The sequence below is a fragment of the Protopterus annectens genome, chromosome 5.part1 (assembly GCF_019279795.1).
Source record: "Protopterus annectens isolate FY-2018-M chromosome 5.part1, PAN1.0, whole genome shotgun sequence".
NCBI lineage: Eukaryota > Metazoa > Chordata > Ceratodontiformes > Protopteridae > Protopterus > Protopterus annectens.
In genome coordinates, this window is record NC_056736.1 from 720,397,052 (window position 1) to 720,411,803 (window position 14,752).

At 38.8% G+C, this 14,752-nt stretch overlaps 1 protein-coding gene across 1 annotated transcript in view; it reads left to right on the forward strand.

Annotated features, from left to right (window-relative positions):
• Nucleotides 1-14,752, forward strand: part of MYO7A (myosin VIIA) — a 1,588,820-nt gene that overhangs the window by 879,924 nt on the left and 694,144 nt on the right. The window contains exon 27 of the mRNA XM_044073349.1: nucleotides 12,656-12,783. Within this exon, the coding sequence (XP_043929284.1) occupies nucleotides 12,656-12,783 (128 nt within the window). The remainder of the gene's footprint in view (nucleotides 1-12,655; nucleotides 12,784-14,752) is intronic.

Consider the following 14,752-nt stretch of genomic DNA (forward strand, 5'->3'; position numbering starts at 1 on the left):
AAGCAAAAAAAATATTATGTAGCCATCTTGTATAAGAACGGAGGGGGTCAGGACAGTGATGTACTCACAGAGATCCAGAATCAAATCCAGGGGAAGATAGTTATCATAGAAGTTACAAAAGTTACTTGAAACTGATAATGATTAGATGGAAAAATGATCCTATATGTTACCAGAAACTGGTCCCAACAACAGAACAGCAGAAACCCAAGAAATGTCAGTATAGGAACTGAAGGTGAGCTGATAGAAAACTGATGTAATAATAAATACAAGGCAAATGTCTGCACAGAGACTTACAGATGTATTTGTACAGATACTAAGAAGACAAAATAGAAGAAGAAGGGCACTTAACTGAAGACCATCCAAGTAAAGAAATAGTAGCGATCACTAAAAGTGAGGTAGATAGGAAAATATAGAATTCTGAATCTATTTCTGTCAAAGGTGAGTAGAAAGCTAAAAAAGGGAAGTGTTAGGTGCATATACAGATAGTGGAAAAAATGAACCCACATCCTAGGACTCTGCTACCTGCATGTTTCCTGCTTCTGTCAGGAATAGAACATGAGGCATGTGCAAGTGCATGCCTCCCACCATCCAGTATAGGCATGCCTATCCCCCTCCGCCAGCACTTGAGCCACCCAAAGTGTTAGCCAAACATAGATTACCTGGACCAAAGTCACATCTTTACCCACCTACACCACAGTGCTGGCCTTAACTATTGGACAAAAGTAATGTAGGTAGCTCATGTTAATATGTTAGTTGGTTACCTGGGAATGGATAGATCTGAAAGAAATATACATTTTCTAAGTTTCTTATCCAAAATGTCAGAAAGCTGCACTCAATCCTGGATTTAAAAGTCCAGTGGTTCCAATGTATATTATAGAAGTGTTATTTGAATACATTGTTATGAACATTGTGTGGCATACCTCTCAACCTCTTAGAGCAAGAAATCTGGATAAAGCCATAAATAATGGGGGGCAGAGGCCCAAAATAAGGAGAATTTTTAAATATTGCTCAGACCTGATAGAATAACAGGTATTTCATTAACATGGATTTTCTTAAGGGTGTGAAGTCTGAAACTCAAATGTCTATCATTATTTTCTGACTTCAATCCTCAATGATTTGCCAGGGATTTGCCAGAAAACCAAACTTTTATTAGGAATATACCAACATTATAAGTCACAAATCTGGACATTCTGCAAAAAAAAAATAGTTGAAATGTATGTTGTGTGGTGAGTAGTAAAGTGTGACACTGGATAATAGTACATACTGGCAATAATGGGTTGTGCTACACAACTTTCAAAAGTTGTCCACTTATGCAAAGCTAATGCCTTTATCTTGCAAGAGAACATACTGTCATTTTATATAGAAGGTATCTCTAATGAGATACTTACTGACTAAGAAACACCTCTTTTGTCAAAAGTATTACATCAGCCATGCCAGTGCTTTAAGGTTAATCAGCTAAAAATGTCAATGTATCTTCCACAGACTTATTGTTTGGTAAAGATTCAGTAAAACACTGAAACGTCTGTTAAGAAAAGTCACTGGTACAGATAGTAAGAAACATTACCTTTTGTTACCTTACTTACTGTTTGGGATAAGACATGTGACACAAGCTTCACCTGTGTTTACCCCCATTTTAACTGTTGTATGGAGGGCATCCCAGGTGTATGCCTGATTTTGTAAGTGAGACTAGAGAAAAAGAGAAGACACATTTGATAGCATGACAGAATAATGCTTGTTATGTGCACAGTACAGGAGCACATGCAGAATGCCCAAGAAATCTGATGAGCCTCTAATAAGAATGCTACAATTAGAAAATTTAACCAAGGGGATGAAATGTTAGTTTTAATACCCTCCACTGAGAACAAAGTTTTGGTGACGTGGGAAGGCTCTTTTGAGGTGATAGAAAGACTAAATGCAATAAACTGCAATGTTAGACAACCAAGAGAGAGACTAAGGGAGAGAGTATAAATATAGCTTTACTAAAGCCATGAAGATAAATACAACATTCTACAGTTAGCTCACAGGGTGAGATTTTTACAGAAAAGATCAGAGACTCTACCTGAAATACAACGAGAAGGAGCTTTATTAAAACCACAAAACCAGGAAGTAAAATTATTTTCTACTAAGAAATAAAGTAATATTGTCAGAAATTCCTATGACAACTAAACTGGAATAGCACAACACAGAGACAGCACCCTGCATAAAGGCTAGTCTGCAACTTTACAAAGTGCCACAGTCACAGAAACAGTGAAGGAAGCTCAAAAGGTGCTCAAATTTGGAGTAATAGAAGAGCCATAGAGTGAGTGAAGAAGCCATAGAGTGAGTGAAGGGGGATACTCTGCACACTTACATTGCATAGCTGCTCCTTGCCTTGCTTGGACACATCCAGAGTCACTATATGGGGGAGTGGGGTGCAACAAGTATGTCACAATTTGAAATGTCTCTGGTTGATGGTGATTGCCCCGACACATTTGTCATACCTCTCAACCTCAGAGCAAGAAATCTGGACTAAGCCATAAACAGTAGTGGTACAAAGGCCCAAAAATAAGGACAATTTTTAAGTATTGCTCTTATAAACTTAGAAAGATAATAGAATAGTAGGTCCTGCATTAGTATGAATTTTCTGAAGGGTATGAAATCTGAAACTCAAATGTCTGTCATTATTTTCTAACTTCACTCTTTAATGATTTGCCACTAATTTGCCAGAAAACCACAATTTTATGAAAAACTGACCAAAATATGATGCAAAAATATAAAATAGCCACACACTACAGCTGGGAACCTGTCAAAGAAGGGACACATTTTTAATATTAGTACTGTTAAGTTGATCACCTGACAAAATAAGAGACTCTACATGCATTTCTGAAATAAAAGTAATCTATAACTCTGATCATTACTATTATTTATTAATTGTAAATCCTCCACATTTTCTTCCAAAATTGCCATTTTGTGCAGGGATTATTAGGGGGGTAGCAACATTTTGAGCCAAAGTCGGGGACAGTTAAACAGTTTGGATATACCTAATTCTATAAAGCAATTTATTTCCGAGTACCTCTCAACCTCTTAATGCAGGAAATCTGGACAAGGACAAATATATTGCGGGAACATACAGACAGTACTAAAAATTGCTCTTGCATAAATCTAGACAGTTGATAGAATAACAGGTCTTGCTTTAGCATGCATTTTTTTGAAAGGTATGAAGTCTGAAACTCAATGTCTGTCATTATTTAGTGACTTCATTCCTAAATGATTTGCCAGAAAACCACAACTTTTATGAGGAACAAACCAAAAATAAGAAGCAAAAATCTATTCATTCTGTGAAAATCTGGACAGTGAAGAGGTATAGTTCAGCCGGGGCTGTCTTTGAGTTTTCTGCCCTTCCCCCCTCACAAAATCATGGTCGAATGGGGCCTCCCACCTGCAGCCATTCCAATGTCCCATTACTTGGTTATTTCACCCATTTACCATAAACACTATAATGTGCATACTGCTTTACTTCTACAATGTGGGTTTCATTTAAAAGTTTCATTTTACATTTTACAGCACAAACACTAATAAGACATCCACTAAGCAAAGCAATGTAGTCTCAGAATGAAAATAGACTTAGCATTAAAACTTCTCTGCCCTTGAAACTCACATTCATTGAAACAGTATTGAAACCCACATTCAGAGAAAATACATCTGGCCAGTGGCAGATAAAGATTAACTTTGCCTGTTTTCAAATCATAGGCCCCTTCCACGTGAAACATACGTGTGTTCTTTGATGCACTTTCCTGATTGTATTAAATTATATTCCTTGTATAATACAGTACAGCTGCTAGAGGGAATTTTAAATGTATTGTTTTGAACTTTTTTTCCAGTAAACAATGAAACAAAATGCATGTACCAATAGACACAACTGCCCAATTCAGAACATTTCCATCAGAAAAGTCTACTCAAACTTCTACAATCCACCTGTATCAGTAAATGTGCACAATCTCTGCAGAAGTAAAAGTCATCTAAATAATTCCACATTAAAGAGATCTGTAACTGCCTGCAGCATCCACCCCCTTTAAAAAGTACAACATAACACAGTATCAGCAATGCATCTACATACTGTGGGAGTAGAATTCACAGCCTTCTACATCAAAAGCAAGTACACTACCTGTTGTGCTATTAACAATGCAAGCAGACTCAGCATAAGCAGCACTAAACTACTCTTCTCCTGAAGCTCTTTGCCCCTTGTAAAATCCACTCCACACTCAACTGTGCTTCTCAAATTTGCAGCACATGAGCACAAGAAATCTGGAAAAAGCCAAATTTATTTGAGGGGGGACAAAAGCCCAAAAATCAGGGACATGTTTTAAACATTGCTTGTATAATCTTGGAAAGTTGCTAGAATATAATGCTGTCCTACCACCATGAATTTCACTGCCAAGTTTTGGACCCAGGACTCTGTGCACTACAGTCAAAGCAACATACTACTATACCAAATAAGCTATTTCTTGAAACACAGGAAGACTGAAACTGAAATGGCTATCATTTAGTGAATTCAGTTCTCACCATAGCTCTCAACCTCTTAGCACAAAACACCTGGACAAAGCCAATAATGGGGGAACACAGCCGCAAAAATAGGGACAAATTTCAAATATTGATCATATAAACTTAGAAAATTGCTAGAACAAAATGTTTTGTGTTATTATGTACTTTCTGAAGAATATGAAGTCTGAAATTCAAATGTCTGTCATTATTTAGTGAATTAAAAATCCAGAAAACCACAGATTTTATGAGGAACAGAACAAACATATGAGGCAAAAATCTTAACACTTTTCACAAGTGGTGGTGGGTAGGAAATTCAGGCTCTTGCTACCTGCACCCAAGGTTTAGAGTTTGAGGCTGAGTTACTCTCTAGCCACCAGTTATAGTTAACTGGGGCATTTTACACAGACACACACACACACACACACACACACACACACACACACACACACACACACACACACACACACACACACACACACACACTAAGAGCAGAGTCCAGCATTCAAAGCAAAAGTCCCATTCCTAACTACAAAAGACAGTACCTCCATAAAAGCAAAGTCCTGTTTCCCCATGCAAAAGCAGAAGCTTGCTCTGTGTCCAGAAAGAATCCATTCAGAAGCTACTGTTTCCGATCATCCTGGAGAATGCCGAGCACACATGCGTGCGCTGCTTCCAGTTCCATTCTGAGCATGTACAGACTGCAGACCTTGTAGCCTGATCCCCTTTCATTCTATGCAATTACAACTGCATAGACTTCTGGGGCATCTATAGACTGCTGCCTGCTTTCCTAATCTGGACTGGTTAAACAGCAGTCTTGGAATTCATAAATTCCAACGCCCTGGATCAACTAATCCATAGTCCCACCAGGGGCTCCAATATCCTAGACCTGGTCATTACCAACATGGAAAATCAATGCTCCACACCTATGGTCACCCCCTCGTTAGTCACGTCTGACCATAAGCTAATCACCCTTAACATCCACATCCCACCCCCACCCCCCAGTAAGGAAATCTCCATAAAAAACTTCTCCAAAGCCAACTTCATACTACTCAAGTCAGAAGTGACAAACTTCATGACACCCATGCAGACGGGAGCTGAAAGTTCAACTGCTGAATCCTACACTAAGGCACTGTACGAGCACATCCACTCATGCATAAATTGTGCCATTCCAAATAGAACCAAGATGCTCTCATCCAAAAAAAAGAAGCCAATCTGGTGGTCCCCTGCCATAAACAAACTTTACAACAAAAGGAAGAAACTGTTGCAGAAAAGAGGAAAATCCCAGGATGCAAAAAACTTCCTTACCAGCCTCATTAAGAAACTGAGATCCTTCATAAAATCCTCCAAAGCTAGTTACGAAAATAAAATTGCCAAAGATTCCAAAGACAACAACAAGGCATTCTATAACTATGTCAAGAATCTAAATGGCAATGCTCAGATATGCTCTGAGCTAAAACAGAATGGCATTAAATATACTGATCCCAAGGATATTGCCAATATCCTGGCAGATCGATTCAGTGCCAACTTCCCCCCCCCTCTCCCCCTAAACGGCCTCAATACCGAACGGAAGAGATTGCCAAATTCGTAATAACACACCACAAAAAAAACACTCTCCAAAGCTAAGAATACAGCATCCATGGGACCAGATGACATCCCGGGCTGTGTACTACATGAACTACAATATGAACTGGCACCTCACCTAAGTGTCATGTTTAATCATAGCCTCACCTCAGGTTTGAGTCGTGCTGTGCCCACTGGCACAGCTACTATTATCCTCTACAGGGGGGGGGGATCTTGGATCCGGAAACTATCATCTCATCAGTCTTACAAGCCTTATCTGCAAGGCCATGGGCGTAGCGTATTATCATGGAACTTATAAACAAAGACATTGGCAACCTTCAAACACTGGACCCCACCCAGTTTGGGTTTATGAAGGGCCAATCTTGTCTCCTGAACTTGATTGACTTCTTCGAATCAGTCTCCAGAGCCATGGACAAGGGTAAGGTGGTCCACACAGCCTATCTAGACCTTGCCAAGGCCTTTGACACCATCCCCCACTCTGGAATCATAGATAAAGTTACTAAGCTGGGCATTAATCCCTACGTCACCCAATGGGTTGCTAACTGGCTTACTGATAGAACCCACACTGTAAAAGTAGCAGACTCCCCAAATCCAGCCCAGACAAGACAAGTGGGAGTACCTTGGGGTTTCAGTTGGGACCAGCTCTTCTTTGCATCTACTTCTCTGAAGTACAAGCCAACACTAAGGGACTCTGGATAACAAAGTTTGCAGATGACTGCAAACTGGGAGCCATTATTGAATTCCCAAATGATGTGGATACTCTACAAAAGGGCCTTACAGAAACAGATGCTTGGTGCTAGAGCCATGGGCTCAAGCTCAATGCCAAGAAATGTATAGTTATCCCCTTTGGGAAAAAACATGTATCCGTGAATTACCATATAGGTGGCAGTACACTAAACTCCAAAAGTTTGATAAGAGACTTAGAGACATAGGTGGACAGCAGTCTCACCTTCGATAACCACATCGCCACAACAGTCAGAAAATCCTTCTATGTGGCACACCTCATCAGTAAGGGCTTTTCATCCAGAAAAAAGGAGGTCATTGTCCCAATGTACTCATCCCTCATTAGACCCATTATAGGATACAATGCCCCATTTGGTATGTACCTCTCAAGACATTTGCAACAACTGGAAAGGCCACAGAAATACCTCACTAAAAGAATCACAGGCCTAAAGCAGATGCCCTACGCTGACCACCTTAAAAAACTCCAGCTATACTCTGTCGCATATCGTCTACTCAGAGGCAATCTTTGCTTAACATACAAGGCCATGTCAAACCCAGAGCTGTTGGACATGCTACACTTAAAAAATCCCTCAGAGCAGCTGCGCTCAGAATCCCAATCCCTCAGAGCCGCACGCTCCAGGGATCTAAACCTTGTCAACACAATAAACAAAACATGCTGAAGGGATATGTTCTTGACCCAGAGACTCCCCAGACTCTGGAATAGATTGCCCATACATGTCAAGCAGAGTGCCTATTTGGCCCTCTTCAAAAGGAACCTTGACGATTGGATGGGAGAAAGGAAATTCACCTCAGGGATCACGTCCACCAGTCAGACAGGCAGCACAGGAGGGGTAAAATAGTGTGGAAGGAAGAAATAGGGGGTGTTATGGTTAGGGGCTTGTATAGGCCCTAGGGCTGATAGCCTAGTACCAACCTATGAACCTATGAACCTATGAGTTCCTAGCACGCATGCATGGAGTTCCAGGACTTAATTTTTTTTTTTGTTTTTTCCTGTTTTTGTACAGCTGGGGGAGGCTGCAGTCCTGCAGTCCAGTAGCACGAGCCACCACTGCACAGCAGCCATTTGGCCTAAATGAGGCTTCAGCCATCTTTCAGAGACTGATGGATAAAATACTGAAGCTGCACTCATGATACACTGCCACATACCTGGATGATGTGGTCACCCATTCAGAGAACCGGGAGCATCGCTTACCAAAAGTGCAGGGTATGTCAGAATCTATAAGATGGGCAGGCAGACATAATTTTGTATATTAAAAAGACTAAATTGGGCACTTCAGAAGCCAAGTTTTTGGGAAACCTTATAGCAAGAAGTGTAGTAAAAACACTAGAAAAAAACAGAAGCTGTGAAAAACTGGCCAATACCCCCCAATAAAACACAGGTGAAGGGTTTCCCCTTGAATAGCTGGGTAATATAGAAAAGTTGTATTTAATTTTTCAACAATTGCCTGTTCAAGGCAGATAAAGCACTCACTAAACTGTAAAGAATATTTTGTCCTGAACCAGTATTAGTGACTCCTTATTTTATTGAATAATTTACTTTATGAGTGGTTGCATCAGAAGTAGTTTTGGCTATATTTATCCATGCTGCATCAGGCACAGCCATCTTGTACACTGACCCCGTGAACAGCCACTGACATCCACATAGTTTACTGGGTGAGTGGGAAATAGAAGTAGATTAATGGTTCTTTTTGCCACATCACTCACACATTGAGGTCACATCTTTGAGAATTTTGAGTCCCCAATTAACCTACTGCATGTCTCTGGGAAGTTAGTAGAAACCAATGTACCTAGAGAAAAATGCAGTAAATAAGGAAAGTACATGCAGACTCTTCATCGAAGGTACCCAAACCAAGAACTGAATTGGAGAACCTCTTGCTATGTGGTGACAGTGCAACCCATTATGCCATTGCACCAGGAGCTACATTAGTCAAAAATGAAATAAAGCCAAGCAAAACTACATGAAATGGAATGCTTGCCTGTGAAGTGGGCACTATTTTCTGCAAGGTGTTATTTATTAGCTAGACACTTTAGCCTAGTGACAAATCATGGTCTGTTTCAATAATAGAACAGCAACATAAAATTCTGGTGCTGAACATTACCACTCCAGCCTTTCAGTATTTACTATCAGCCACAGAACATAATAAAAATGCTGATGGCTTGTCTAAGTCTTACAACCTGTCTGTGTAAGTCCAAAACTAATTTTTGTGCTGATCATTCAGATGGTGAGGGAATGACATCGTGCTTGTGGAAAATACAGAATATGACTTTAAATTTGGTGTGTGTCTTTATATTCTCACAACAGTTAGCCAGGTAAATGATTGTATTAGCAGGGATAATGAGAAATAATTCATTAGTAAGTGGTGAATAGAAATAAACACTCCACAAGTAGTACTGGTAAAACTAGTAAAACAACGACAAACTTAAACAACAGGAAGGCCACTAACGAAAACTCATATCAAGGGCTACCTAGCCAAGCTTTTTAATTTCAAAATACATAAAAAAGATAGTAAATCATTTAAGCCAGGATAATGGCAAGCATCCAAACTGAGCTTCCAAATTAGTTCTAGTCCTTGTAGTAACAATGAAGCTGGGCCTCCTCTCACATTAGTAGGTACCAAGTCTATCCCCTTGAATTTAAACTCATGATGGGGGTAGTCCATAATATGTTTAGCCAAGGCATTTTCATATTTATTTTTACTTATACAGTATTGATGTTCATATACACGTTCCTGTAGTCTCCTGTTGGTCTTACCGATGTAGAACATGGGACAAAAACTACACTTGGCTAGGTAAACTACCTGTTTAGTTTGGAAATCAATTTTATAACTAATGTCAAATTTCCTGTCGCCTAATGAAAAGGAGGATCCTGTATCCATAAGTTTAAAAAATCTGCACATGTTACATTTAAACATGTCCTTCCTGTTTGTAAACGGTTTATCCCCTTCCAAAATCTCTTTAAGGTTGATATGAGTTATATTTTTAATGTGATTAGTGTTATTATTATTATTATTATTATTATTATTGAACTGCGGTGGTGGTGTTGTGGTAGCATTGTCGCCTCACAGTAAGACGTTGTCCTGTTCGATTCTCAGCTAAAGCGTCTTCTGTGTGGAGACATGCGTGAATGGGCGTACCTTCGTTGAAGGTTGTGCTTCAGGGCTGGCAACTTCGTACGTAAAAATCTACTGCCAATCATTAGCGGACCGGAGTTCCGCTGTGGCGACCCCTAACCAGGAAAAGCCGAAAGATACAACATTATTATTATTATTATTATTATTATTATTATTATTATTATTATTACTAGTATTAACATAGATTTATTTCTATTATAGCTTTAATTAGTTTTAAGCAATGGAATTTTTATGTTGCTATGTTGTTGTTACTTTTTTATTATTATTTTTTAGTTTTTACATAGATGGAATTTAAACTGACACACTTTTAATATGGTATACATTGTATTGGCATTTGGAACGCTTAGTGACATAAACTGAAGAAGGTGATAGAGGGTGTACAACTAACCAATCAAAGGCTTATACCTTATTCACATGCACTATTTAAAAGTGTTTTTACTGTTGAGGTAACTTGTCTGATGAAGTTTCATGACTGAACGGGACAAAAAGCATTTTGTATGGTGTGTTGCTTTACATTATTAAACCTTTATAACCAATTTATGGACGTAACTCCACAAAATTTAATGCTTTAGGTCTTCCATTCCTATTAGAAAAACTTCATCAGAATAAAAAACAACCCTGTAAAACAAGCTTAAATATGCTAAAAAGTAGGTGTTAATGCTTGAACCAATCAAATCTTCTGTTTAAAACTGGAGTAAAAGATACAAAATCATTCAAGCCAGGTAAGACATCAGAGTTTAAAGGATTTGCCATGATGGTTCCCTACACAGTAGTTTACCAATCACCACCACCCACCCATCCTGAAAGACTTTCTCCAATACAAAAAGTAAACTTTTTAAAATCCATATAAGGAGTAGAATGTTTAAATAAAGCATTATTTTCATCACCAGTTTTGAAGGAATATAAATGTTCCATAAATTCGTATAATTAATCTTCTCTCATATTTTCCAGTATAAAAACCAGGATATGCAGATCAAATGGCCACACAAACTACCCTAGTGCTATTGCAGCTATATCTGCCTTGGCAAGGAATAACTCTGGGATAGTTCAGAATATCCATATGTTGTCCCTCAAAGATGTAATGACATCAGCTCCATGCACCTCACTTGCTTATATGGCCAAAGGTAGATGGAGTGGCCATCCTGTGCTGAAAGGATGTACCAATATTGTTCAATGACTTGTATAGAATAGATGGTGTGGTGCCAAATTTATTAAGACCAAGAAAAATACCAAATATTGACTAGTTGCTCTTAACAATAGATCATATGTCATCAGTATTCAACAAATAATGTAAAGCCACAGATAATGTGTGGTCAGATAGAATTCCTGTCCTGTGGGGTTGTTGGATAAAGACTTTCTTAAGATGGGTGCATAATGATCCAGCCTACCTGATCAGATAAAATCAATGACTTCCACCAATAACTTACTGGTGTAAGCACATTCAAGACACATGTATACTCCTTAATAAAATGTTCATCCTCAGACAAAATTTTGGAAAGACAGATAAATTGTCCCTTCACAATACATTTTTTAATTGTAGGAAATAGTGCCCTTCCTGTATATAGTGGACTCATAATGACTGTTACCCAAATTCTTGTATAAAACCACATCAAGGAAAGAAATAGCCACATGTTCAATGATAAAAGAGAATTCCAGAAAAGGAAGTAGCAGTACCAAGGTTCTGAAAAAATTGGTTAAGTACATCAAAGTCACCACACAACAAAAAATAAAAACTTCCTGGAAACAAAGATATAAATGAATTTAGAGCCAGTCCTCACTGCTGGCTAAAAAGAAGTGCCCCCAGTGGCATAAAACCAGACTGGCAAAAGTTGGTGTATAGGCTGTCCCACTGCCACTCCAGATGATTGTTTAAAATATTCATTCTTGAGTGTAAAACGTTGTTGCTTAGAATTAAATCCATCATGATACAAAGAGTGTTGCTATTCTCTGCAGATACTGGTGTGTTAGTTGAAACACAGTAACAAAACCATTCAAGTCCAGTGGATTGTGGAATAACTGTGAACAAATCCTTGACATCCACCATTACTAAAATAACACTTGACTCATAAATCTCTGATTTTACTAAGAAAATCCCAAGAGCCTTTTAGGATGGTAAAAATTTGTAATGACAGGTTTTAGTGTTTGGTCAGCAAAAATAGCTAATGGTTCCATCTTGGAAACACCTGCAGATATAATGGGTCTCATTGAAGGATTAACTCTGTCTTTATGAATCTTGGGTTTACTAAACTTACAGTCAAAAACTTGTATTTTTCCTTTGAGATGTCACCATCTAAGAGCAAATCATAAAGGACCATATCAATATGATGGTATGATTGATGGACTTCATTTATACTCACGACCTGATAAAAAGCGTCATTCAAAATGAGATTTTGTATCCTTCAAATGTAATCAACTTTGCCCAAATTCTTGGTAATTCAGCAACATATTTTGGTAACCGTGCAAATCCATGATGTGAAATATACTTTTAGTGATAAACTTATCAACAAAATCCTTTTAAGTAAAATTCTAGAATGAGAAGAAGGGATGGAAGTTAAGTAAATACACTTAAGTAAAATTCTGATCAATAAAAAATACATTCTTTTCTTTGTAAGAATCATTTTTAGTCAGTAGTAACACTGTTCTTCACTGCTATGGTTAATATTTATCCTTTTGTTCAGGTAGCAAAGAGGTTGAATGATGGAGAGTCAACATTGCAGGGAAACAGTATGTTAGAGGACCGACCCACATCAAACCTGGAAAAACTGCACTTTATCATTGGCAATGGCATTCTTAGGCCTGCATTAAGGTAAGCTTGAAGCCTATTAGTTATACTTCGCCAACTCTAGTATCTTCTGTGTGTATAAACATCTGAGGAATAAATGCATGAATGGAAGATGCTGATGAAATTGGCCTTAGAATTTAGAAATATCCTCACCACTCACATACATCTCCTACTGCAAGTAGGTACATTTACAGTGAGAAAATGCAATTCAGTGACATTTATGGCCATGAAGAGAATGCTCATTAACATGTCTGCAAATCACATCTGATTCTGGTTAACATTGTCAAGTCTGAAGGAGGTAGTGTTTCCCTTATGGCATCACAGTGGAAAAAGTGCACACACACACACACACACACACACACACACACACACACACACACACACACACACACACACACACACACACATACACACACACGCATGCGCATGCATACAGCTTCACCTAGCATCATTCATCCCCTTACAGATATGTACACACATGTCCACACCCCTCACACAGTAACAAACCCCCATCCACACCTCTTAACTAAACTTACTTGAGCTGCAACTACTTCTATAGGAGTGAATTCGTGACCACTGTCTTTTGATGATATTCACATTTTCCCTCCAAAGGGGAAATTTAACCTCACTTCTCCGAAACATGGATCACCAGTTCCGGACTGGTGTTGCAAGACACGTGGAATGTTTGGCTTTATGTGTTGAAACCATTACCGGGATTGTATCTTACATAGTAGTCAGAGCTTGTTGGTGTAGATCACAGTAGAGTGTGGATAAGGAGATTTACCCTTTTGCCACTGTAATTTGATTTCAGAGTTGGTATATATATAATGTGGATGGGGTGTGGGGGGGTACAGCCCCCACATAGAGAGTGCAGGGAAGCTTGCCCCCCTGCAAACATTTGTGTTTTAGTTCTCTTTCTGTGTTTTAGTCTTTCGGAGAAGTGAGGTTTGATGTAATGCAGTTTCGTTCAAGTGAAGTTTTGGCAGACTAAGTTCCGCAATTTCAGGTTTGGTAAGGACCCATATATATCTATATATATATATATATATATATATATATATATTTATAACGCACACACATACACACACGTGTGTGTGTGTGTGTGTGTGTGTGTGTATATATATATATATATATATATATATATATATATATATATATATATATATATATATACATATATATATGTATTTATGTGTATGTGTGTGTGTATAAACCACAGGGAAAGCTTGCACTTGTGAGCAAGCAAGCTGTGGGCTGAGATTCGTATAAAATCAGGAAAAAATAATCATAGAAAAACTCACTAAGCTAGGCATCAACCCCTATATCACTAGGTGGGTTGCAAACTGGCTTACAGATAGAACCCACAGTGTAAAGTAGCTGACTCCAAGTCGGACTGCAGACCAGTCATGAGTGGAGTCCCACAGGGTTTGGTCCTGGGTCCTGTCCTGTTTGGTATCTATTTCTCTGAAGTCCAGGCCAACATGAAGGGTCTCTGGCTGACAAAATTCACAGACGATTGCAAGTTGGGAGCTATTATTAACTCCCCAAGTGATGTTGACATCCTACAGAAAGTTCTCAATGACATCAACGACTGGTGTTAGAACGTGGCTTTAAGCTCAATGCCAAAAAAATGTGTCATCATCCACCTTGGGAAAAACCTAGTTCCCTTGAATCACCACATCGATGGTAGTCCACTGAACACAGAAGGAGTTATAAGAGATCTGGGGACACAGGTTGACAGCAACCTCTCTTTTGACCACACCATTGCCACTGTAATCAGAAAGTCCTTCTATGTGGCACATCTCATTACTAAGGCGTTTGCATCCAGGAAGAAAGAGGTCATTGTCTCCCTCTACTATTCCCTCATTAGGCCAATCATGGAGTACAATGCCTCATTTGACATGTACTTCACTAGACACCTGCAACAACTGGAGAGGCCCCAAAAGTATCTCACAAAGAGAATCCTAGGCCTTAAACACTTGTCCTATATGGA